Genomic DNA, 26,573 nt, shown 5'->3' with positions numbered 1-26,573 from the left:
TATGCTTGTCTTGCTAACATGATGTGTTAGTAGATGGTGACATACTGTTGGTTCAGACTCCTCTGGTGAAGTGCATGTGTGTCCAAATATCTGTGTGGCGGATGATGAATGTCTGTGTGATCTTTCATTTTGTGCGTTTGTTGGGTGGAATTTTGAAACATTGTGGACTGTATGTTTTTTCTTTTTTTGCTCGTGGTGTTGTACAGATCAGTCAGTGTGTATGTTATGGTTAGTGGTCTGTAAAGTATGTTCTTTTAACAGATTTTTTTCTTCTTCCCAGAGTAGTTGTTCAGCTTCAGTCTTGAGGGACTTACTCTAGATGTACAAACAATCGCACAATATCAGCCCTAAACTTCATTTTGTGGTATATTGGTTCTGACAACCATCATGTGCATCTCCTGTCCTCACAGGACCCTTTTACCCTTCTCATCTCATCTTCCTTCGAGAAGCTCGAGGTTTTGATGCAGTTCAGAGTGGGAAGACAGTGATTTATGCTTTATTTGCTCAGGAGAGAGGCAGTTAAATGTCATCCCACAATTCTCTGCGGTAAACCGCCACACATCTTCACACAACTTCAAAATCTGACGTTGAAACTACATTGTCTTCTTTATTAAATGAGTGTATCTGCATGAAATCTGTGATTTAATTCCCTAGTTGAAAACATTTGCTAGGTGACGTCGTACCATTCAACATAAAGCTGTTTTTACACTTTGAACGCACACAGCACAGAAGCCACTTCTGAAGTGATATGCATAACACTAAAAAGTGCTTTAAGCACTGATTATGCAACAACAGCTTCAAGTTTATGGATTTCATTTACACAGAACATAACATTAGTTTCATAATACAATATATTGTTAGTTCCGAGATTCTTAGTGAAATTTAGTGAATAAATACATAGATCCGAAACAAACATTCGAATTCCCTAGTGGTCTAGAGGTCAAACTTTTGTTAACAGTATCAAAGGTTGCATGTTCTAATCCGCCCTCGCATAGTTTTTTTTTTTTTCTTTCTCTCATTAAAATCAAAGATGTCCATCAATGGTTGTATATCAAGAGCAGGGACACGTTTGTGTGCGTTTGTTTTGTGATTTTACCGGAAAAATAGAACATCCGCAACGGCGTTAAGCGATTGATTGACACGCCCGTCTGTGCTGCTGTGAAGACTGTATGTGTGCACGAGCAAAAAGAGAACGTAAACCCCGCCTACTTTTTAATTTGATTGGCCATCTCAATCATTTTGACATTGACGAGCGTTCTTAGACCGCAGAGGCAGACCAGACTAAAAATGTAACTTTTAAACCTTTTTGTCATCCTAACAACATGCAGAGTGCTGTAATGAAGTGCAGCAGAGCAGTGCAAGAATTTCAAATATTGGGGGGGACGATTTGGTCATTTCTAATTATTGTGGGGGGTGGGGGGGGGGATTGTCCCCCTCAATGTCTATGGTGGTTACGGCCCTAACGAGAACCAATGGCATTTTGCATAATTGACATCAAAACTGGCTTGACTTGAATTAAAAGGATAGTTCTCCCCAAAATGAGAATTCTGTAACACTTTATTTCGATAATCCACTTTAGATATTCTACTAACTAGTAACTTTGCAACTTCATGTCAACTAAGTCTTATTAGAGTATTAGTAGACTGTCTTCCTACACTTTATTCTATTGACTACAAGTAACATTTATAGTACGTCAACTTATTTTACTAACCCTAACCTAACAGTCTACTAATACTAATGAGAGTTAGTTGACATGTAGTTGCAAAGCTAGTAGAATGTCTAAAGTGGACCACTGAGATAAAGTGTAATTGAAAATTCTGTCATCATTTACATCATGTTTTGTTGAACATAAAAGAAGATATTTTGGGAAATGTCAGTGGTCGCCAAAACTGTTTGGTTACCAAGATTCTTCAAAATATCTTCTTCTGTGTTCTGCAGAAGAAAGAAAGTCATACAGTTTTGGAACGGCATGAGGGTGAGTAATTTTTTGGTTGAACTATCCATTGAAGGAAGCAATATTTGACAGGATCAGGAAGTTTTTCAGTAAATATAGCTTTAGAAGTATAGCTTTAGGAAAGATGAGTCACACTAAATGCTATACTGTATGAAAGAAAGTCATTCAGGTTTGTAACAAACGAGGACATGATGACAGAATGTTAATTTTTGAGTGAACTATTTTTTAACAGCTTCAGCTTTTACATATAAAGAGTTCAGATGAAAAAGCCGCTAAACGCCACCTCCGTCAAAACTGAGATAACGATATTGAGCGAATGCTCTCCGCACATAGTATACGTTCATCAAATACTTTCGCTTCAAATCCGCTAAATACCAACGTCAGCCCATTCAGAAATACCGGTTCATTGGCAGAAACCATTAAACGCCACTTCACTTTGTCAGCACAAGCCTATAAGTCCACAGAAGAACCAATCGGAAGACGCAAATTGAATCATATGATTTCCAGATGAATGACGGTGTGCGTATGAGCCGCTTTCAACTGCCGAGCTGCAAGTTTTTACCATGTTTTGTCCATCGTTACAGTGGCAATGACAGGATTTCGCGACTAGCAAGTAACACAACAGTGTTTCTTTTGCTGTAAAACTGACAGAAATGGACGTTTTACTGTGTGTTGTTGTTCAACGAGATGGACTTGGAGGTTTTGGCAAAAAAAAAAAAAAAAAAGCACACATGGACTTTGCAGCAGAAGACAGTCAAATTTGTTACCAATGAATTGACTAAAGTGACATTTTTGAAAATAAGGCATTTCAATAACTGACTAACAACCTTTTCATTGCCATTAAAGTGAAATTACTGAACCTAAACACAGGAGCCTGATAAAAAATGCTCATTTAAAAGAAAATATGTCAGATGGATTTAGAGATTTATGCATCTGAACTCTTCTCTCATATACAGAAGATGTTTCTATAAGTGCTAGAGACATCTTTCTCTTTTTCTTCTGCGATAAATGCCTCTCGTTCTACTCTATCCCTTCTTTGAACTCCTAATCGTGGTTTAGCATAATGTCCGTCTTCACTGTGTCTAATCTTGCTGTAACAGAGATTGAAGACGATTGTGTCTACAATATACATTTGTGGCCTGTAATCTGGATGAAATGTGTGTTGATGTTGAGTGGCAAACGGATTGATGATTTGGAAATGTGTGTCATAACACATCTCCTCTGAGGCTTCATGTTATCTCCCTGCACAGAATCGAATGCATAACTGATATAATCCAAGGGCTAAAACCGGCAAAGAGATGAAAACATGGATGGAGGGCAGAGAGAGGAACTGGAAAAGCAGGACGGACAACAGCCAACAGCCTGTGGTTCAGGAAGTCACAGTGTGACTCTCGAGTCACGCACGAGTGTATGTGAGTGAACAGAGCTGTAATGAATCTGTAAATGGATGTTTAAATATATATATATATATATATATATATATATAGAAATGACATGGTATGAATGAATGATTCAACAGTCAAATATGACTGGATGGTATGATGGAAATGTGGAATGGAAAGTCAAATCCACTGCGATTAAGGTGTCACTCTCTAAAAATACACACGGATACACATTGAGAAGCACACATGATACCCATAAATCTGTGCAGCTATAAATAGCCCATTGGAAAGTGAGCATCCCTCAGCATAATCACTCTGTATTGCAGAACAATTGAAATGAGCACTCTTGGGGGATGCTGGGCATTACTTACTCACAGAGCCTAAAATTAACACTCGCCAAGTGCCAAATGCTGTTGGCGAGTATATGAAATGGTGGCAATCGCCAGTTGGCCGGTAACATTTTTATGAATTCTAACAATGCAAAATTGTGAGAACATAAGGTGAACAAATGTGAATGATACACGGGATGGTTGACGGGCCAGTGATGCTTCGTCACAAAAGTTTAAGCCTTGCCAATTTAACTATTCATTACTGAATTGAGCTGAATTGAGCTCTCTTTCACTTCTTCTTGCGCTTGAACGGACATATTCAAACAAAATGATGTCAAAATGCCTGTCATAAACTTAACCCCTTAAGCCCTGAAAGCATCTTTAGAGTTGTTTTTTCTTTCTGAGTGACATACACAAATGTAAAGACTCGTAACTCCAAAACTATAGCAAGGAGAGTCAAAAGGTAGGTATCGTTTGATAGAAAACTTTTAAAATTTTTAGATTAAAAAAAATTACATTTGGACATTCTCATGCTGAGAAACTGCTGATAAAATAAAAAATATATATATAATTATTTATTGTAATTTTACATATCTTTCTTATTTGACATGCAATAACTCAGGAAGGAAATACGACAGGAGGACAATTCTTTTTTGATGAAGTTCTCCTCCATGTGAGCTGTATCTGGATCAAATTTTGTGGTGATAGCATAACGTAATCAAAAGTTACAGCATTCGAAACCAAGGTTGCCTTTTTGTTCAGCCCTTGACACCCCCTAATGGGCATTTTTAAAATCATTCCTCTATGAGGAATATCTCTTGATCAACACAAGGGACTATGTTGATTTTGGACTCATTTTATTCGGGAGCATACACTCTAAGTAATGATGTGCCGTTTTCCACAATTGGAGCAAGTTACGAGTGCTGTGACATAAATGCCGCATCGGTTTATTATTTACATATGGGTCTTGCGGGGCTTCACGTACAAAAACTCACTCAAGTTTAGTCAAAGCCCAAAACAATTATGCTTGTTGTAATCTACTATGTGAGACCTTTCAAAAGACATATGACACATGAATATCTGAGCTGTATGATGCTTTTGACACATTGCAGTACATAGTACTAAAAAAGTTTTTCATAAATTATGAAAACATTTTTTTTTTTCAGCAAATAACTCAGCGGTACTTAGGAGTTAATCAAATTGACTACATTCATAGTAAAATTCAGTGTCTAAGCTTTCAAATGACACCTATTTTTTGTTTATCAAGACAGGAGTTTTGAAAAATATGATTATAAATTTTTTTTATAGCTAGGTGGCGCCTGCGGGCAGTACGCTCCGGTTTAAATAACCTGGGTGGGGTGTCCTTCCCCCGAGGGGTGTCCTTCGGGCTTAAAGGGTTAAGTGTCTTAAGCAAACATAAACAGTTATGAAATAAAGAGTATTTGTAACAGTATATTGGATCAGTGCATTAGCTGTTAAAGTGACAGTAGCCTAATAAACCTGTTGCCATCTGTTTTTAATGTTAATCAAACAACAAAAGACAAAGAACAAAGATTTGTTTCATGGCTGGTAAAAAATATTTATGGCCATTAAATTTTCTTAAATTTTCCATTGGCAGGTATGGCAAAAAGTTAGTTTTAGGCACTGCATACTCATATTTTGTGGTCCCTTTGTTGCTTTCGACTCCACAGTATTTGTCTCCTTCAAGAATGCAAAAATGCCATGAAATTGCAATACTTGCCAAAATTAAATAATAGAAATTATTTCCTATAATCGAAAGCACAGTAGTACCAGTAATTATCATGAAACTGACCAACTCATGTAAAAGTGTGCCATTTATAGGTATGTATAAAATGCATTAAACCTATAAAAGTAACACTTTACAATTAGGTCTCATTTGTTAACCTTAGTTAAAGTATTAACTAACAACAAGCAATACATTTGTTACAGCATTTATTATTTATTATTATCTTTGTTAACGTTAGTTAATAAAAATCCAGCTGTTCATTGTTTGTTCATGTTAGTTCACAGTGCATTAACTAATGTTAACAAATACAACATCTGATTTTAATAATGTATTATAAAATTAACATTAACAAAGATTAATAAATGCTGTAGAAGTATTGTTCATTATTAGTTCATATTAACTAATTTAGTTAATAATGTTAACAAATGAAACATTATTGTAAAGTGTTACCTGTATAAAATATTTCAGCTTTATGTAAAATACTTTAATATCATCAAAATAATGTTTTTTTCCTCCAAACATGTCTAAAGTGCATTATGCACTCTTAACCCGCAAAAAATTACTCTTGAGTCAAGTCACCTTTATTAATATAACGCTTACAATACAATTACTGAGGTGATGTGGGTAGTTTTCTGTATTTTCTGTTGTGTTTTGGCGTTAATGAATATGTGTAATTATGAGTATATTAAATAACAAAGAATGTTAAATAAATGACAATGTAATAATTTCTTCCACTGTATCTGTAAATATTCTCTGTGAACCGTATAACAGCACAGCCACCTGTCTGCTGCACATCTCGTGTTGTCTATTTCAAGATGTCCTTTACTGAATAATAGCTTGTAAGTGAAACAGCTGTTTAGAACAAATACCAGTCGCCCACATTCCCCCACCCCCGTCCCTACATGCCAATTTAATTGAAAACTGCCTCCCATAAACCTCAGAGTGCAGCAAAATAAATCATCTATTAATTATGGAAGGGTTTATTAGGTGATTATATTGGCTCAATGGCTATAAACCTATCTGGAGCATTTGGAAGTACATAAATCTAAACTGGATTTTGCCTAGGGTTTTGTTTTATGATTGCCAGCAAATTTTGTATGTGGTTACTAGCATTTTGCTATGCAGTTGCCAAGGTGGTTGCTAGAGCATTACTAGGTTGTTGCTAGGAAGTTCTGGGTATAATTGCTTCGTGGCAAGCACATTTGCAACAAACCAAGGTATCAGCCTGCTGTGTGTGATATTTTCCTGCGATGTAAAGACACATGCATCAGTGCTGAGGTATGTAACACATGCTGTGTAATTGTCTTTTGTTACATAAAACACTTTTGTCTTCTACAAGAATAACCAAATAAGGTCCAGACAACTGCTGTAGTCTCATTTATAAGCCAATTGCCCTTTTCAAGGCAATATTTGATGTCGTACGTAGAATAACACGTAAAAATATCTTGAGCTTGTGTTAACCACAGACCTTATAGGAGAGCTATCCGATCGTGAAAAAGACCAGGTCTAAATGCCCTTTATTCAGTTTATTTTTAATTTGAGTTTGCGTTTTGAAAGAGTGCCAGAATTATGGAAAACATCTTGTCTGGTACCTGTACCCAAGATTACCATCCCTAAAGAACTTAAAGGGTTAGTTCACCCAAAAATGAAAATAATGTCATTTATTACTCACCCTCATGCCGTTCCACACCCGTAAGACCTTCGTTAATCTTCGGAACACAAATTAAGATATTTTTGTTGAAATCCGTTCACTCAGTGAGGCCTCCATAGCCAGCAATGACATTTCCTCTCTCAAGATCCATTAATGTACTAAAAACATATTTAAATCAGTTCATGTGAGTACAGTGGTTCAATATTAATATTATAAAGCGACGAGAATATTTTTGGTGCGCCAAAAAAACAAAATAACGACTTATATAGTGATGGCCGATTTCAAAACACTGCTTCATGAAGCTTCGGAGCGTTATGAATCAGCTTGTCGAATCATAGTTGCGTCCCAAACGACGCACTATACACTATGCACTTATACACATATGTACTTATGCACTATGTACTCATCTATGTAGTGTGTGAATTGTATAAGGTTATTTTGTCATTCAGTCTGATCCCCCTCCCCCTCCGCTACGTAACTAAAGCTGCGACAATTGAGTGCATGAAGTGTCCAACATTTCACACTTTGTTTTTTCTGTTAATTTAGTGCATCATCCGGGTATTTAAAGTGTACTTTTTCTTTTTGGGATTTTCAGTGTGAACACACTACTTATTTATACATTAAACACTATTTATACTTAAAAAAGTCATAGAATAGTGCATAAGTACGCAAATTGGGACGCACCTCATGATTCGGATCGCGTGTCACACCGCCAAACTGCTGAAATCATGTGACTTTACCGCTCCGAACCGCTGATTCGACACGCTGACTTTGGCGCACCAAAAATATTCTCATCACTTTATCATATTAATATTGAACCACTGTACTCACATGAACTGATTTAAATATGTTTTTAGTACATTAATGGATATTGAGAGAGGAAATGTCATTGCTGGCTATGTAGGCCTCATGGAGCCATCGGATTTCAACAAAAATATCTTAATTTGTGTTCCGAAGATTAACGAAGGTCTTACGGGTGTGGAACGGCATGAGGGTGAGTAATAAATGACATTATTTTCATTTTTGGGTGAACTAACCCTTTATTCATTATAGGCTTGTTGTATTAACATCTCACCTAATGAAAACATTGAAGAGGTTGGTCCTTGACCATCTCCAACCCCTGGTGTGCTCTAGTGTGGATCCATTACAGTTTGCCTATAAACAAGGTATTGGAGTTGATGATGCAGTGATTTTTCTCTTGCATCGAGCCGGAAATATAGTGAGAATTATCTTCTTTGACTTTTCAAGTGCTTTTAATACTATTAAGCCTTCAATACTCAAGATCAAGATGGAGAGAGCTGGAGTGTTTCCTAGTTTAGTCGACTGGACTACCGACTACCTCACAAATAAACCCCAGTGTGTGAGTTTGCAGGACTGTGTGTCAGATGTTGTGAGATGTAGTACAGGGGTTCCACAAGGGACGGTTCTAGCTCCATTTTTATTTACTTTATATACATCTGATTTTCGGTTTAATTCAGCTAGTTGTCATCTATATATTATTAATTTATAAATAATTAACTATTTTCACGATTCGTTAATTTTGACCACTGTAATAGTAACAACATGTTCTCCAACCAATACGCCTATATAGGTTGTTTGTCACTTCCCTGAAATATGACCCATACTAGTGTTTATTAAAGTTGCGCCCCTATCGACAACAGGACACTTTCATTTTAATTCATGAAATACGATCCACAGAAGCGTTTGCTAAAGTTGCGCCTCTGTCGACAACAGGACACTTTCATTTTAATGCATTGTTCCCTTTTATCTGCGTCATATCTCGGGTGTTGCGTAGCTTAATTGGCAGAGCATTGCAATATATAACAATATGTGATCATGTGATCTTGGGTTCGATCCCAGGGAACGCATATGCTCATAAAGTGTACCTACTATAAATCACTAAGGGTAGGTTTAGGGGTGGGGTGGGTTGTAGTCGTTAATAAAGAAAATTAGTTTTGCTAAATGGAAATAGGACAAATGGTGTAAAAAGTCCACACATTGCATTCAAATGAACACATATTTTGATTGGTAACGACAGTCATACGTCTTTTAATGGGGACAGACGTAACACGACACTGTCATTATTTTTATGCCAGCTAGAGGGCGCATGACTTTAAAACGTAAATATAGGTCATAATAAGGTGCTTGAAAAACGACCTATAGGGTCGTTTTTTTGGAGGACAGTCTGAATAGTACAAATGTAGTACAAGTATTCAAGAGTATTCAATTGCAAAGATGTCAGCCAATCACAGCAGTGGGCGTTTCCAGTGAAGTCTCACAACAGACACGCCCCTTCAAACAGAGCGTTCAAATCAGAGGGCGAAAATCAGGGTAGAAAATAGCCATTTATTTCTAAATTATGACAATTTTTTGATGTAAAAATCATATTAACATTATTAATGTGCACTTCAGGAAACATTGTAAAATAATAAAAAAAAATCCAGTTCATGACCCCTTTAACATGTCGCACAATTCAAGGTATCTTTCATGTCAGTGGCACAAAAGAAAGAGCCTTGCGTTGAAGCGCTAAGAACATTCTTTGGCAACATCCTCCATATATTTACACAAATTCATTAACCTCCTCGTAACAGAAAAACACAGAAAACTACCCACATCACCTCACTAATGCCAAACATAATGAATGAAACAGTCCCTTGAGACTGAGACATACCCTGTCAGGCGTAGTGTAATTCACCATTGGCTGCCAAGCAGCCTGCCCTCACTGAAGTGTGAGTGTGGGGGCAGTGACTAGTGAATGAGATTTGATCAGGGTAATCATTCATATTCAGCCCATCGGCACCTCTGTGAAAGTGTTGCTCAACGTCTGACCAGCCAAATCGATGCCAGAGCGAATCGATGGCAAGAGAAAAACATGGCAAAAACATGGCAATCATTTTGTCTCGTGAATGGAAAGACAAATTCAAGCATCTGTTGCAATAGAATCAGTGTGTATTCTGGGTTCTAGCGTAGCAATGAACTGCAGATTCAGCGAAACGTCTCATTTGAGTCTATTATTATGTGCCAGACCCTGCTGGATGAGGTGGAGTCATCCATTACATCATAGCTTTATATGGTCGTGACCTATGCTGGTCATTTGATATATGACGCTCTGTCAGTAGGTGAGTCACCAACAACCTGAATGCTAAGCATTGGTAGATGGCTGTTTGGATGTCTGAACCATTTCACACCCCATGTCTTCTGGCTGACTGCCTTAATGTACACTGCTTGACAGTGATTGCCTTCAAGATGAATTCAGATGACAGGCTAAGACAAATTACCGTGTTTCTGAGAAAACTGCATCAGAGCGTTGCACACAGAAAAACGACGAGCTAAAACCACATGTAGCTTAAACAAGCATCATGCAATATGTCTTTTTTATGCAATGCTTGTCCGAGCTAAACCTGGCAGAACGTTTATATACAAATTACAGAACGTGAGGGGCTAAACTTGAAGAAAAAAATAGCATCACCCGAGCAGGCGATGTCACTTAAGGTCTCGCAAGCTTCAGTGGTTCAAACATTGGATCTACTGAAGCTTGAGATCGACCAATAGGAGCTCACGGTGCCCGCAGGATTAGTTGAAAGCTCAGCCGCGAGGTCATTCTCTCTTCACTGTAAGCCACCATTATGGACCCATAACACCATACAGTAGAGCTTCTTAATCTTGGTCCTGGGGAATCACAGAACTGCATATTGTGTATGTCTCCCATATTTAATGCACATGAATCAAACTGTCAGCTCATTAGCAGAGAGCTACATGAACCAAACTGGGTGCGCCAGAGAAGAAAGACAAAATGTGTGGTGCTGTGGTCCCTGGGAAGAGGATTAAGAACAACTGCACAGTAATTCTCATAATCCACCAATATATATATATATTCAGTATTTGCATTTAAATCATTTTTCAGCTATATAGTGTATATTAACTTGTATTTATTACCTTGGAATGATCTGTGCTTTTGTTTTACAGGTAAATCAAACAGTTTCTGTGAAGCCATGCCCTAGATATTGCCAGTTTTATCATTTGCCAGATGAAAATCATTTGGAAAAGTAATCGCACATGTTATTACTACTTAATAAGCCACATGGTTCATTCATGTCCATAGCACAAATGGTATGAGACGAGTCACTCTGCATGTACTCTTCAGCTTACGGACTGGGAAAATATGACTATTTTACTAGGTGGTGATTTTGTATAATACAAAAAATGCATGTCCACCCCTAACCGCACCCCTGAACATAACCATCACTGGGGCGTAAGCGAATCGTACAAACACGTACAAATGAGATAGTACGAATTCAAAAGAAATAACCAAGTGCAATGAGATTGCGTTGGGTGTAACACAAAGGTAATTCTGCTCCAAACTAATGTAGACACAGAAGTTGACATGATGTGCTGCTTAAACATAGTAACAGTGTTTATACTCTTCAGAAATTCAGCCCATCAATGGCTTTCTTGCAGTTGCCTCTGCACGTCAAACCATGAGAGGAGAATACACAGTATTTTAACACTAAAAACCAATTATTGGAACCATAGCAAGCGTTGCAGATAATAAACATTTCTTCAAAACAACTGAAGCCGATCGTTGCATTGATTTTGCATTTCTTACCTTCCAATCATTGTAGAGTGCTGCTGCACAGCAGCCTCCAGGAGGCGCTCTAGAATGGTCCACTCTCCCATGGCTGGATGCTAAAGACATCCAGGGATCACTGGACACTATATTGGACCCCCACCGATCCTTCACGTAGACCTCGGAAGAAACCCTCAGTTTCGTCTCTTTGAGGTAGTCAACAGCAACAGTGATGCCTACAAATAGTTCCGCTGATGGCTCGAGAAGACACGTGCACCCATGTTTTCTGCCTACAACAGTCTCTGTTTGCTTTCCCTTGTTGGGTTCGAAGTGCTCAGACAGCAGTTACATTAAGAGTGCAGAACTGGAGAGCCGTGCTTGTCCCTGGATGCCCTGGCATCCTCAAGTGCTTCTACTGTCTGGACTATCTTTTCCCGTTCCTCAAGCAACTCTCCAGCTGCTCGGTTTTCCCTATCTAAACACGCACACTCGCGGACAAGCTGCACCTAGCCCTTTTGTTCACCATTAAACACACACACTCTGACACACACACACAATCGTCCTCTTCTTGATCTCTCATAATCCACCAAGCACGTTTTCCTGGCAGTATTGGTGGCACAGACAATCAGACACGCTCGCACAGACACGCTCCACGCTGCGATTTAAGCACATCACACACACACACACATTTGAACAAATCACTCAATTTCCACACTTTCTCTCTGCTTCCTCGCTGTTGCTTCCTAATGTTTCTATCTAGCCTTGGCAGGCAGTCTGCATTCTCCTGTTTTCTCCTCCACCATCCCAGCTTCAGTGTCTTTCCTGCATTTTCCCCCCACTGTCAGTTTTCTCTTCCCCTGCTTGCTCGCTCGCTCTGCCTCCCTCTGCCCCTGCTGTCACTATGAGCCGCTGTCTTGCCACACTCTCGTTTTCTGCTTAGCTCTCCCTCCCTCCACTCTGTTCGCCTGACGTTCTCTCTGTCACTCTTGATAAGTGTGCCGCCTCCCGCTTCTCTCTTTCTCTCTCACACACACACACACACACACACACACACACACAAGTCAGTGCTCTTGAACTGTTGCACGAGTATCTGCTTCAACTGATGGCACTCTTTATTTGAACAGTTCTTCTTTAAATTAACCCTGTTCATTCACCTTTCACTCTACAAGCCTCTTTCTCTGTCTCTCTCCTGGGCACCTGGCTTGTGCGTGTGTCCAGAGGATTAGCGGGAGAAATCATCATGCTACCCCTCCTCTCCTTTCCTCTCATCCACACACCACATATCCAACCAAACTCCTCCTTTCATATCCAATCGCAATCCCGTTTTTGTCTCTCTCGCAATGGCAGAAACAGAGGTGTCGAACAAACAGCATGACAAAAACAATGTGCAAAAATTTTTAAACTGACACATGTTGAAGGCTGATGATCTAAAGACAGAAAGGACATGGAAATAATGAAAATCACAAGAAATTTGCAACTTTACACAAAGCGGCATTAAACAATAGAGCAGCTTTACACCACCTTTACAAAACAGAAGAAACTTTACAGATCTCTACATGATAGAATAACTTTACACCACCTTTTTGCAACAGATTAAGTTTACAGAGCAACGTTACACAACAATTACTACACAGAGCAGATTTACAACACCTTTACACAACAGAACAGCTCTACAAACCTCTACACAGCAGAACAACTTTAGACAATTTTTACGTAACAGAGAAGTTTTACACCACATTAACATGATAGAGTAGCTTTACACGTTACACCAACTTAACACAACAGTTTTACAAAACAGAGCAGATTTACAACCCCTTCACACAGCAGGACAAACCATTTATGTAACAAAGTAGATTTACACCTCATTTAAATGTCAGAACAGTTTTACTCAACAGTTACTGCTTTACACAACAGATCGGTTTTACCAAAATGGAGCAGATTTACAACAACTTCACACAGCAGAAGAAACTTTACAGATCTCTACATGATAGAATAACTACAACAGAGTAGATTTAAAGAGCAACTTCACACCACAATTACAATACAGAACACATTTAAACAAGTTACACCACCTTTAAACAGATGTTTTACAAAACAGAGCAGTTTTACAACACCTTTACACAACAGAACAGCTCTACACAGTAGAACAACTTTACACAACAAAGTAGCTTTACACCACATTTACGACAGCAGCTTTACACGTTACATCACCTTAACACAACACAGTTTTACCAAAACAGAGCAGATTTACAACACCTTTACACAGCAGAACAATTTTACACACCTTTTACTAACAGAGCAGTTTACACAAGAGTAGCTTTACACCTTATTTACTCCTTTACACAACAGATCGGCTTTACCATAATAGAGCAGATTTACAACACCTTTACACAGCAGAACAGTTTCACTCAACAGTTACTCCTTTACACAACAGATCGGTTTTAACAAAACAGCAGATTTACAACACCTTTACACAGCAGAACAGTTTCACTCAACAGTTACTCCTTTACACAACAGATCGGTTTTAACAAAACAGCAGATTTACAACACCTTTACAGAACAGAACAACTTTACACACCATTTATGTAACAGAGCAGTTTTACACAACAGAGTAACTTTACACCTCATTTAAATGTTAGAACAGCTTTACACAACAGTTACTCCTTTACACAACAGATCGGCTTTACCATAATAGAGCAGATTTACAACACCTTTACACAGCAGAACAGTTTCACTCAACAGTTACTCCTTTACACAACAGATCGGTTTTTACCAAAACAGAGCAGATTTACAACAACTTCACACAGCTGGACAACTTTACACCACCTTTATGTAAGAGTGGTTTACACAACAGAGTAGCTTTACACCTCATTTACATGACAGAACAGCTTTACACAACGGTTACACCAGTTCAGTTAAAACAGAGCAGATTTATAACACCTTTACACATTAGAGCAGTTTTACACAACAGAGTAGATTTCACACCATAACTTTGGTGCTTTGCTGTTGACTTCTTATCTTGTTATCCTGTTGTTTCAGTTCAATCCTCTTGTGACTCTGTCCACTTTCCCTAATCTTGTTTGACGATTCACTCTGATCTTTATAGGCTTTGAAGTTCTCTCATTCATTACCTATGGCAACAACTCTGATTTATGAATCTCTTTTTCAGTTTTTTTTTTTTTTTTTTTTTTTTAGATGTAGTTGTAGGGAATACGGGTACATCAATACATCACTTAACAATAATTACCCATCAGTCATTGCATAACACCTCAGTACTGCATGAAGTCGGACTAAAACAAAAAGCAGTTAAGACTCCGGCATTTTTGAGTTTAATTAGGTCCAGGTGTAGATTGATATTTCTGTCAAAACTAAAACTAGAAAGCTAGCATTAGTTTTCTAGCAAACTAGAAAGCTAGCTAGCAATCTAAAACTAGAAAGCTAGCATTACGTAATACTTAGAAGAGACTTTAATGACTTATAACACCTCTACAAATGTGTTATTACAACCCTACAACTCAAGATTCAATTACTGTGTCTGACATTAACGTCCTTCACAGATGTGAATATATTAATATTATGTCACTGAGGTGAATCTGGTGTGTGCAACAGAACAGGATTACTGGCGTTCCACCGGACAGCACGGATCAGAGATGATGACCAGGGTGGGCGTCTCTTTAGGTAAGATTACATTCACCCACAACTGCATGATAATCAGCTTTGCCTGCACACTGTTACCAGGGGAGAAGCAAGGGGGAAAAGCCCTCGTTTCCCTGTCAGAGGCCTTAATTAAAGCTAAGGATAATGGGACTGAAACAATCCCCCCCACCTCCTCATTCTCCTCACCCCAGTCAAAACTGAGACAGTGTTTGTGTTAGAAATGCAATACAAAGTGCACTTCTTACTTTACTTGATTAAAAAAAACCAAAAAAAAAACCTCAAAATACTCTTATGAAATGCGTGGCGGATCACAGAGCAGTGCAAGACAAGCATTTGTGGTTAAAAAGTATATAATTTTTTTTTTTTTTTTTTTTTTTAGAAAATGACTGATGGTTTTTCTAAATAAGATCCTTATTCCTCGTCTGGTAATCGTGTCGAGTCCTTTAAAGCTGCACTGAAACTGACATTTGAACCTTCAACCGTTGAACCCCAGTGAAGTCCACTATATGGAGAAAAATCCTGGAATGTTTTCCTCAAAAACCTTCATTTCTTTTCGACTGAAGAAAGAAAGACATGAACATCTTCGTTGACATGGGGGTGAGTAAATTATTGGGAAATTTGAATTCTGAAGTGAACTAATCCTTTAAAGACTTTGTTCACCCAAAAATGAAAATTCTGTCATGATTTGCTCACCTTCATGTAAAGTGTTTGTCTTCTTTCTTCTGGGAAATATGTAAAGAAGGTATTTTGAGATATGGTCCAGTTTTTTTTTTTCATCCATACAATAGAAGTTATTAGTCAACAAAATGGTTTGGTTTCAGACTTCAAAATATCTTGTGTTCCACAAAAGAAAGGCATACAGGTTTTGAATGACATGAGGCAGAATTTATATTTTTGGGTAAACTATCCCTTAAAGATTAAGAGAAGAATAAAAGTCAGTTCGCATAACTCCATAAAACATCTCTAAAAAATGTTAATGAAAGGTCAATTCAAATGCATTGTGCTGAGAGATTCTCAAATCCACACGTGATCTGCTGCACACTGCAATGGAGACATTGCTACTTCCATATTACAACACTTTATCATCTAATAATTTGAACTCATTCACAAATGGGTCACACTAGTTAAAGTTCTTACATTCACAATTAAATAATAGACCTTAGTGGCCTTAATTTTAGCCTGTTTGGCAGGCAGTAGACCTGGATTAGGCAATGCCTGGAGCGACAACCACAATCTGCAGCTGTACGTGTGAGTGAAGCGTTTAGTTTTAACTGACCACATTCACTAGAACTACAATGAACAAAAACACATTACAACACAATCAATACAATATTGATTTATAAGAGATCCAAAAAATTATTCAATTAGCATATGATTAGTATTGCACATACTATGTAACTAGAAAATATTTGGTATATGCAGTACATTTATTGTAATGTGTGGCTTTCCAGAGGGGGAAGGGCTCCCCCAGCTGAATCTGGTTCCTGTCAATGTTTTTTTTTTTTCACCCACAATCTCCACATCTTATGGATTTTTTCCCTTTGCCACAGTCACCTTTGGCTTGCTGACTGGAGGCACTAAATTATGGTTTTCTGAAAAGCTGATCTGCAACAGTGTGAATTGAAGAAAAAAGAAAAGAAAAGAAATAAAATCGACTTGACATTTTCAGAAACACCACTGAGGCAAGAGGTTGTTTGAATATAACAGATTTATTTTCTTATTGCAATATGAATAGGACACCATAATAAAGGACTGAGAAACAACTCTGTGCGATCACTTTATCTCCCTGAAGGCTCTCTTCTCTGTGTACTTCAGCTTGTACTTCCTCTTAAACCTGAAGAGAGAGTAGGAAAGATTAAAAAAATGGACACGGAAATGAAGATACATGAAATTAAAGAGAAAGCATTGTAGTGTCAGCTTGGCACAAAGCCTGTAATTCCACACTAACGAAATTTGTCACAAAACACAAAGCAGTAATGCATTAAACTTACTTGGCTCTTTCTCTGGGCTCAATAAGGTTTCTCTTCTGTAAGCTCTTAAATCGATCTTTTAGGATGCTGCCCTCTGGCTGCAAGACAAAGAAACACGTGTTACTACAAATGACATGCAACTGGAAGTCAGTAAGAGCTCAATGCACAGTTAAACGCATACCTTTAGACTGCGGAGAGAGCCGGCAAGCTCATTGCTAAGCTGAACATCTAGATCAGGTGCCTGAAACCTACGGAAAATAAAAAACTATTTTAGATACAAAAACAAGAGGTAACATCTTCACCAACCTTTGTGTTTTTGTTACATATCTTTGTGTGCAGGGCACTTTCGATGAATATGGTACAAAACAGGGCCTGACAATAACCAGCCCTAATGCCAAAGTATGCTCTTTTTCAACAAAGTGTCAGTAACACCTGGAGCTCACCTGAAGAGGCTAAATAATTGTCAGATTAATCATTGATTTTTTTTTTTAAATCAGTCGATGTGTGAAAACTCCTAATGCTAACACATGTGATAATACAGTCAATCTAGGATAATGTTAGTTACAAAGCACAATTATCTGATTGCAGCAACCAATTATTTAATCAAACAGACCTATTTACACTGTAACTCAGCCCTGCTCCTGGGAACCCACTGTCCTGCACAATTTAGCTCCATCCCTAATCAAACACACCTGAACCAGCCAAACAAACACTTAAGGATCGATTATTTAAACAAAAAAACAAACAAACAAAAAAAAAAAAAACACACACACACACACAAGCTGAAGCAGGCTGGATATAAACTTTGCAGGGCAGTGGGTCTCCAGGAGAGCTCTGTTGTAACTGATTGATTCCCAAATGAACTGAATTGAGAAATCTAATAATAGCGTAACATAGTTGTGTGTAATAGTGTTGCCTAAACTAAGATCACTCACAAAGGGCTATATGTAAGTTGGCACCAAACTGTGGTGTAGTTATTGATTAAAATTTCCTATATCAAGAAACTTCCATTGATTATACTCCCACAATAACAGGGTTGAATGGTCAAGTTTGATCAAATGTGTGACAATAGAGAAAGTGACTTTTTTTGTCCGACGTCCTGTAAAAAGGTTCAAATTATGTAATGTTGGCCTTATTACTTATAAACGTCGATCTACTTCAGCATACCTAAAATGGTTTGCAGAACTTCACACATTGAATGCGAAACATCTTTAAATTAAGAAAACATTTCAGAATCCTGGATTATCATGATTGTCCCAAATCCTTGTTAATGCACATGAAGACTTCATCCTAGTCTGTAAGATTGTACATTTTAATATTAGAAACAGAGCTAATAGTATAAGTTAGATGCCAAATATGTTATATATTCTTTTAAGATTAATTTATGACTCTGGATAATCTGGATTTAAAAAAAAAAAAAAAAAAAAAAAAAAAAAAAAAACACATTACAGTTCTCCCATGATTCTGAAAACAAAACATTAGACTCAACAAAATAACAAAAAATCCTGACAAAGTTATAAACAAGTCTATTTATAAATGTCTAAAATGTTATAAGTGAGACTATTTAAAAAATATTTCTTATTTTAAATGAATTCATTATGTAAAAAAAAAAATCATTTGAAATTAATGAAGACTTGTTTCATCTAGAGTTTTTGAACCAATCTCAATACATTTTAACAGTCACTGGTCGCCACCTACTGGCATAATGTAATACAATCTTTATTTGAAGCATAACAGTTTCATTCACTTATTTTTGATCAGTGTTTATATCTTGCCAGGGTCTGCTCAAATTTGGCAGATGTGCATCATTGTTGCGAGGTGGTACTTTCCATTTTACACTGGTGTTATTTACACCACAATAAATGAAGGTTATCATGACGCTACTTTATGAGTTTCTTGCATTAAGGCATGTGGGCAGACCTAGCGGAGATGACTCTTCAGTCGTCTTCACTCTTTCCCGAAGCGTTGCACGTGTAAAGCCAGTAGGAGTTTTTTTTTTTTTTTTGGACAACTCAGAAGGCGTGATTCTCATGATTTCTTTCAGAGTGACCCGGTCCAAAGACTGTCCTCACAGACTCTTCCCCACTTAACAGCATACTACCGCATATGTAGTCACGTGACTCAGCCCCGTCCAGTTAACACGGAGGTGAACGCAGAGTCAACACACAGAGATGGCGCGCGAGCGGTGAGCCTTGCTTCGTCACTAAACTTTGTCAGTTGTATGTGTTTTAAGGTTTGCCAGTTTGGACATTCAAGCGATTTAGACGATCGGATGTGTATTATTGTATCGAGCTACTGTACTCACGCAGCTGTATTGTGGCACGAACACTCATACTAACAGTAGCTGCACAAAACGTGAAGATCGTCCTGTGATTTGTCAATAAGTAGCTTAGAAACTCAAAAATTATAGCATAAATTTTTCTACTTTTTAAATAACTATTTACAACCCACAGCTTCACAATTAATAGAAACGTGATGACTAATTCACACACGCATTTACGTACTGGTATTGTGCTAATTTAACTTTATCTGATTTACAATGAGCAGAAATCTGTAAGAAATGTTACGAACCACAGATAAAATAACTGCTGAAAGTGAGCTGTTATGTCAGATCACACTTTCAAAAGGAAAAAATATCCCACCTTTAATAGTCAAGCATATTTACAGTACAAACCTTGTAAACTATGAAGGCAAAAAAAAAAACCCCAGAAACAAAACAATCATTCATTAATCGTAATCGAGGTAAAATGTTCAATTAATCGAGGTTTTGATTTTAGGTCATAATTGTCCAGCCCTACTTCAAAAACACATTTTTCCCCCCATCATGATATCATGAAAAAGACAGCTGAAGAACAAAGAGTCAAAGTTAAAGAAACTGACTTGAGTCTGCCTAGTCGGCGAGGCATGCTCTTCTGCGCCTCTTGTTTGGCCTTGCGTTGAGCCTGTCTCATCTTGGTCCTCTGCTCCTGCTTCTTCAGGTCGGTATGGATGGATCGCAATTGGAATAACTGCTGCTGCTTGTCAATCATCTGACGCTCTGCCTTCCTCTGCAACTCCTGTTCAATAAATGAAAAGTTTGAATGTGAATCAAGAGATTCATGCCCAGCTTGGTCACAAGGCAAGTCCATTTTGCTTCCTTACCTTTATCCTTTGAGCCTTCTCTTTCTTCCTCTCTTTCTCAGTTTTCTTTTCCTGTGTTGCAGTTGGCCCAATGACTGTGTCTTCGGTGTCCCCTTCTGGCTCTTCTGGTTCAATATCCCCTTCTTCAATCAACCCCTCCACCTGCTCTTTAAAGTTGCTCTCCTACATAAACACAAACACATCTATATTTAGAACAGCATGTGGACACATTCCCATCTAAACATGGAGCCAAAACAGAATGCTAGCTTCCCCAAGTACTGCATAATGCTTACTATTTTAAAGGGGTCCTTGATTATGATTTCACTTTTTTAAACTTTAGTTAGTGTGTAATGTTGTTGTTTGAACATAAACATCACCTGCAAAGTTATGACACTTTCTAAGTTCAATGCAAAGGGAGATATTTTCTTTTACAGAATTCTCTGTTTAAGGACTACAATAAACGGCTGGTAGGGACTACAATGAGCTTCTTGCCGGGTTGGTGACATCACAAACCCCAACATTTACATAAACCCCGCCCCCGAGAACACAACAAAGGGGTCGAGGCCATGTTGGGCTGCTTTAGAGAAAAGGAAGAGTTGTTGTAGTAGACTGTTGCTGTCATCAGTATTGACCACAAAAGATGATTTAATTTGATTGGATGTCATGTTTTTGACCTTTTACAGCATTTGGCCTGTTAGAAATACATGCTCGGTTTTAATGGTATTTTAAGGTGGGGCAGAATTAAATGGATGGCAAAACTCAGCATTTTGTTCAAGTACCCCCTCTGTTACCTCACCACCGACTTAAGGTGTTAGCATACGGTTTGAGGTTGTACCTTAGTGGCGACGTCCTCATTCACAGCCAGCTGACGTTTCAACTTTTCCTCTACTTTCAGCTTCTTCACCTCCACTTCATGGGCTTCACGAAGCAGTTCCTAGAAAAACACACACATTGATTTCAAAACAAACAGATGCGACATAAAATGATCAAATCAATGTTTTCTGATGGAAAGAGCTTCGTGTAGCAGAAACAGGCCGCATTTTACCTGGTGAGAAAAGAAGTCTGGGTTGTATGAGGCTCCAGGAGCGACGACCTCAATCGCAGGAAGAACTGAAGGCTTCTCGTTCAGTCTGTCTGGTCTCTTAAAGAGGAAAACGAATGAATTCAGCACATGAACAACAACGGCTAAACCTAGCAGTCAACCGATATGGATGTTTTGTGGCTGATAGTTGATATAAAGCCAATATTTATGACATCACACTATTTTATTTAAAGATAGTAAATAACATGCATAATGACTGCTGAATTTGAAGTATCTTTTTTACATCATATTTCATAAACTAATGAGAAATAATAATAAAAAAAAATATTTGTATAAAAAAAAAAAAAACAAAAAAAAAAAAACATAGGCCCCGTTTCACAGACAGGGCTTAGCCTAAGCCAGGATTAGGTCTTAGTTTAATTAGGATATTTAAGTAGCTTTTATAAACATTCACTAGAGGGAAAAAAAATCAGATATGTCTGTGATTGGCTACAATGATCAACGCATGGAAGCGTTTGAATTTGAAAATGTTTTGAAAGCTGGAGCGGGACTGGTCCGCTGATAGATGCCTGCTTTCAAGCGCTCCCGTGTGTATCCGTGTAAGCGCACGGTGAAGAGCATCAAAGATGTCTATTAACATGTTTTTGAAGCGTTGATCATTGTAGCCAATCACAGACATATCTGTTGAGCGCGTCAACACAGTGGCCAATCAGAGGTGTTTATGAATCTGCTCAACAGCGCTCAAAGCGTCACATTTTTAAAATTTCAGTACCGACTTGGTACCGAAGTCTGTACTTTTGACAACACTAGTAATTGGACAGCACTTCAAATGTTATTTTTAATGTGATGCCCAAAAACATTATTTATTCATCCTTCTGAAATTGTCCCCATTTGTAAAATTGAATGTTTCAAGATGTAGGAAGTCCAACATTTGATAGATAACACTTTCATTTAAAAATAAAAAAGACGTTAAATTACCACTATAACCAGCAGGTGGCAGCAGAGTAGCATTCATTTGCGCATATATTAGCCATTTCCTGTAATAGTTTTTCACTCAGTTTCGCTTTTGAATAAATATTAAACATTATAAAATGACTAGGTTAAAAAATACATTTTGTCAATGTGAAGTACTCAATCTCATGAAAAACTAACTTTTCTTGTGAATGAATTACACAGAAAGCTTCTCTTTATAATCACTGTCAGTCAGTGCAGCACAAGCTCAATGATTTCAGCACACTTGTGAAAACTCACATTTTATTCAATTATCTAACTAAAGAGCACCATAAATCCTTAATTTACAGTGTGTTGACACTTTTTTTTTCCCCCCACACAAAAGTGGTTTAATTTAATTTTGCGAGGAGGAACACTGAGACATTTTTTTTTTAATGTCGTTTTACATTTGAATAACTAAATTAATGCTAGGCCTGACTATTTAAGTGACCATGTGACCATATTCTGATTATAAACTAAGTTTTACACTATTGATGCTCAACACACCAACAAAGACACTTCACCGCAAGTTTCCAGCTCGCTTATATTATTGCGACAAAACACATCACCCTTAAACACCATAAATGGTCTATAGTACTATTGTTATTTATTTTTTTTTAGGTCACAGCTCCTTGCGCTCAGGCACTGGAGTTCTCAGCGCTGTCAAAATAAAAGTCCTGCTACAACATTTATCATTTAAACTGATAAACTCACCTTAAAGTATGCCAAATATTGGCCGATATATTGGTCAACCACTAACTACATCCACTGTCCAAATAACTGAATATTTTTCTAAAGACAATGTTAATCACAAAACAACAGACCACAAATGAATGCACTGTTCTCACCTTGACAAGCTTTTTCTTAGTCTGTTCGAGGTAGTAGGGATCGGCCGTCTCTGGTGCTGTTGGACATTGAGCAACATTATGCCACTTGAATACATTACTGACATATAAGAGAAAGTGTAAAGATGGCCTCCACTCACTGCCTGCACTCCACAGGTCATAAAATGCTCTTTCCGGATTATTATTGGCCACTGGTTTTTCTTTAACGGACAGCCCAGAGGCAGCTGCGGCCCTTCGGAGTTGAAGAAGCTTTTCTCTCCGTGGCACAACTCCCATGGCCGCCAACTTCGCTGCTTTCTCTGCCGTGTGCCGCTGCTTTTTAGCATTGGGCTGCTGGAACGCCAAGACACTAAAAGAACATCAGGAGAATCAGGGTCATGTAAAATTGGGGATAAAAAGGGTTTGGATACGATCAGAATATCTTAACGGTATATACAGTGCACAGCATAAATGAGTACACCCCCTCTGAAACTTCTAAAAGTCAGCAATTACTCAATTACTTAGAAGACATGTTAGGGTTCTTTAGAGATATAATGTTCCAGCAAGTCTGCTTAATCAATTACCAAAGAAGCATGTCAAAATTATTCAGGAAAATAAGATATTCTTATCAAAGTGATAAAATGTTAAATGAGTACACCCTCCTAAAAGTTACTAAATAAAACTAAATAAAAATCTTCTGGTGTAAGTTTAAGGCAATGTTTGATCAACAGGTAAGTATTTTGAACCAAAACATTTAAAGAGAAGTAATTTCTTGACAATTAAAAGTGTTATATAGCCCACTGAATCATTCTCAGACTTAATGCTGACAACAATGGAAGCACTTGGGAGAGAACTGTCAGGAGACTTATTTCTTAGCACAAAAGAGGACAGTGGTACAAGAGGATTACCAAATCATTGATTAAGTGTGAAAATATAGCAAAAGTAACACAGAAATTCAAAAACAATGGACTCGTGACAAGGCCCCTGAAATAATCAGGCCTTCATTTTAAGCTTTAATTTAGTGATGAGGGATTTTTTTGCTAGACAAAGAGCAGGAGAAATACCAAGCGAGTGTCTCAGAGCCAGCAAAAGCTATGAAAAGAGTGACTGTTTATCTCACAGAGTAAGATGCAGCCTGCAGAAATGACATGCATGGTTGTTGTTCTCACTGGAACTACCTACTGTAGCCAAAGCACAATAAAGTCTGTTAGCCATTTCCAAAGCCCATATTTACAAAATATAGATTCTGGGAATCAATACTCTGGTCTCATGAGACCAAATCAATCATTTTGGATCTAACAGCATCCAAAATGTTATGGTGTTGCTAGAGGAGGAGTACAGTGAGAAGTGCCTGCTTCCCACAGTAAAGTTCAGTGGTAGTAAAGCTCTTATATAGGTATGTATGAGTGCTGAAGGTGTGAGTGCTTTATCAATGCTGTCATGAATTCCCACACCACTGTGTAATTTAATACACAAACTTAAAACAGAAGATGTTACTTTTTCCTCATTCCCTGTATTGTTGGGCATTTTTTCAACATGACAATGAGGATATGCATTCTCCCAAGGTGAAAAACCTTCTGTGGACATGTATTGCACTCAATCTTAACACTCTTGAGCACCTGTGGGGGATTCTGTAGAGACGAGTTGAGCAACACTTCCCATTAAAGATCAGTGCATTTAAGGAGCTCATCATCCAGGAGTTAAACAGGACAGGTGTGACAATTTGTCATGAACTTGTACACTCCGTGGCAAGAAGGGTCAGAGCAGTATATTCAAAATTATAGAGGGCTACTAAGTACTAGAATATTATACATTTGTTGAATTAAATCTAGGGTGTACTCATTTCTGCAATCCTTACTTTAAACAAAATTGGCTAATTTACTTACTTTATGGCTATTAATGACATATATTTCTCAGTTTTATGTTTTATATACATAATGTATATGTTTAATACATTTTAGTTTTGCCATCTTTCCATGAATTGTATTAGTGATCATAAAAAAAAAATTACATCTTTTGTATTTGTTCAGAGGGGGTGTACTCATTTATGCTGTGCACTGTATGTGGTGCAGTATAAAATCCAGCTATCCGTTTCTTTAGTATTTTCCTTAAAACTTTCATCTCTGCAATTGTGTGGACGTATGTAATTTAACTCTAATATATAATTTCACTATTATATCATTACTCTATTCTCTAGATATTATGGCATCAGACAAGAGAAAAAAAAAAAAAAAAAAACTGAAACTCAAACACCAAATAAGATCTCAATAATTGAATCCTGACAATCTGCCCTCAGATCCTGGAAGGCTGTTCACACAACAGCCTCCAAGTTCCGTTGTGTTATCTTCACATTCCCAAAGAAATACTGGGAGCGCAAGGATGAGATCATCAGCGGGCAGGAGGATACAGATTACAGGTCATTTTGAAATTAAATCTTACAGTCGTACTGTACTCACTTTTTGGGGGGAGGTATGAGGGAATCCGGCTGAAGAATTAGATCTATCCGCAAAGGTTTCGAGCGTTTACCTTTCTTGACTGTCTTCTCTAAAAACAAGAAAAACAGTTATGGATTGAACAGGAAAAAACAATGGCATAGTATATAAAGAGAGGACTTTTCATACTTACGTGGTTGTGTATCTTTGTCTTTTTCACCAGTGTCCACAAAGAAGAGACTGTCGTCGGGTTTTTCAGCTATCAACCCCCTATGAATGAAGAAAGGAGAAGAAGAAAACAGTGTTTGTTCAGAATCTCTTGTATCACAAAGATTAAATATTTGTGCAGTTGTGTTAAGTGTACTCTGTAATAATAACAATAATATTAATACAATATAAACGAAATGACTCATTGGTAACGTACTATACAAAACAGCCACGTGACTCTCATCGACTTTATACTACACACAGTCACATATAAACTAAATTAATGTTTTGTATATAGTCTACTGGAATAAAGCAGACTATAGATATGCTAATAAATATAAATATAGGAGGCTAATCATTTCCATCAATTTTATTCGTTAATAATAACCCATATTTACTTACCCGACTGCTTTCTCCTGAAGCCGCACGTCTTCCAGAAACTCCTCCACATCCTGTATATCACTGTATTTGTTCCAGTTCTTTTTCTTATTTTTGTTCACGCGCTTTCGCCGTTTGATATCCAAACTGTTACCATCCAGATCCGATTTAAAAGGCAAAAACCCCGGCTGAGACGCTGCCACGCGCTTGTGTTTCCTGGTGGCCGCCATGATGGAGCGAGAGAGGCGGGGAAATGAGAGAGGGGACGACACGATTTGACTCATGAATATTAAATTAGTTCACGTGAGCTCTACAAAGGGGGG

At 37.8% G+C, this 26,573-nt stretch overlaps 2 protein-coding genes across 2 annotated transcripts in view; both read right to left on the bottom strand.

Annotated features, from left to right (window-relative positions):
• LOC127496274 (gap junction delta-2 protein) overlaps window positions 1–12,599 on the bottom strand; it is a 40,246-nt gene extending 27,647 nt beyond the window's left edge. The window contains exon 1 of the mRNA XM_051864080.1: window positions 11,670–12,599. Within this exon, the coding sequence (XP_051720040.1) occupies window positions 11,670–11,740 (71 nt within the window). The 5' untranslated portion in view covers window positions 11,741–12,599. The remainder of the gene's footprint in view (window positions 1–11,669) is intronic.
• A 4,378-nt stretch (window positions 12,600–16,977) lies between these two features.
• nop53 (NOP53 ribosome biogenesis factor) lies at window positions 16,978–26,506 on the bottom strand. The gene is made up of 12 exons (XM_051864069.1): window positions 26,275–26,506; window positions 25,859–25,935; window positions 25,690–25,777; window positions 23,395–23,603; window positions 23,258–23,313; window positions 21,423–21,518; window positions 21,213–21,311; window positions 20,399–20,560; window positions 20,138–20,313; window positions 17,439–17,505; window positions 17,279–17,355; window positions 16,978–17,121 (listed from the first exon to the last, which is right to left on the bottom strand). The coding sequence occupies exons 1-12, from the start codon at window positions 26,478–26,480 to the stop codon at window positions 17,061–17,063; spliced, it is 1,374 nt and encodes a 457-aa protein (XP_051720029.1). The 5' UTR covers window positions 26,481–26,506; the 3' UTR covers window positions 16,978–17,060.
• Between the last annotated feature and the right edge of the window lie 67 nt (window positions 26,507–26,573).

This window comes from Ctenopharyngodon idella, chromosome 15 (genome assembly GCF_019924925.1).
Source record: "Ctenopharyngodon idella isolate HZGC_01 chromosome 15, HZGC01, whole genome shotgun sequence".
Lineage (NCBI taxonomy): Eukaryota > Metazoa > Chordata > Actinopteri > Cypriniformes > Xenocyprididae > Ctenopharyngodon > Ctenopharyngodon idella.
The sequence above is the reverse complement of the archived record's forward strand: the minus strand, read 5'-3'. Positions and strand labels throughout refer to the sequence as shown.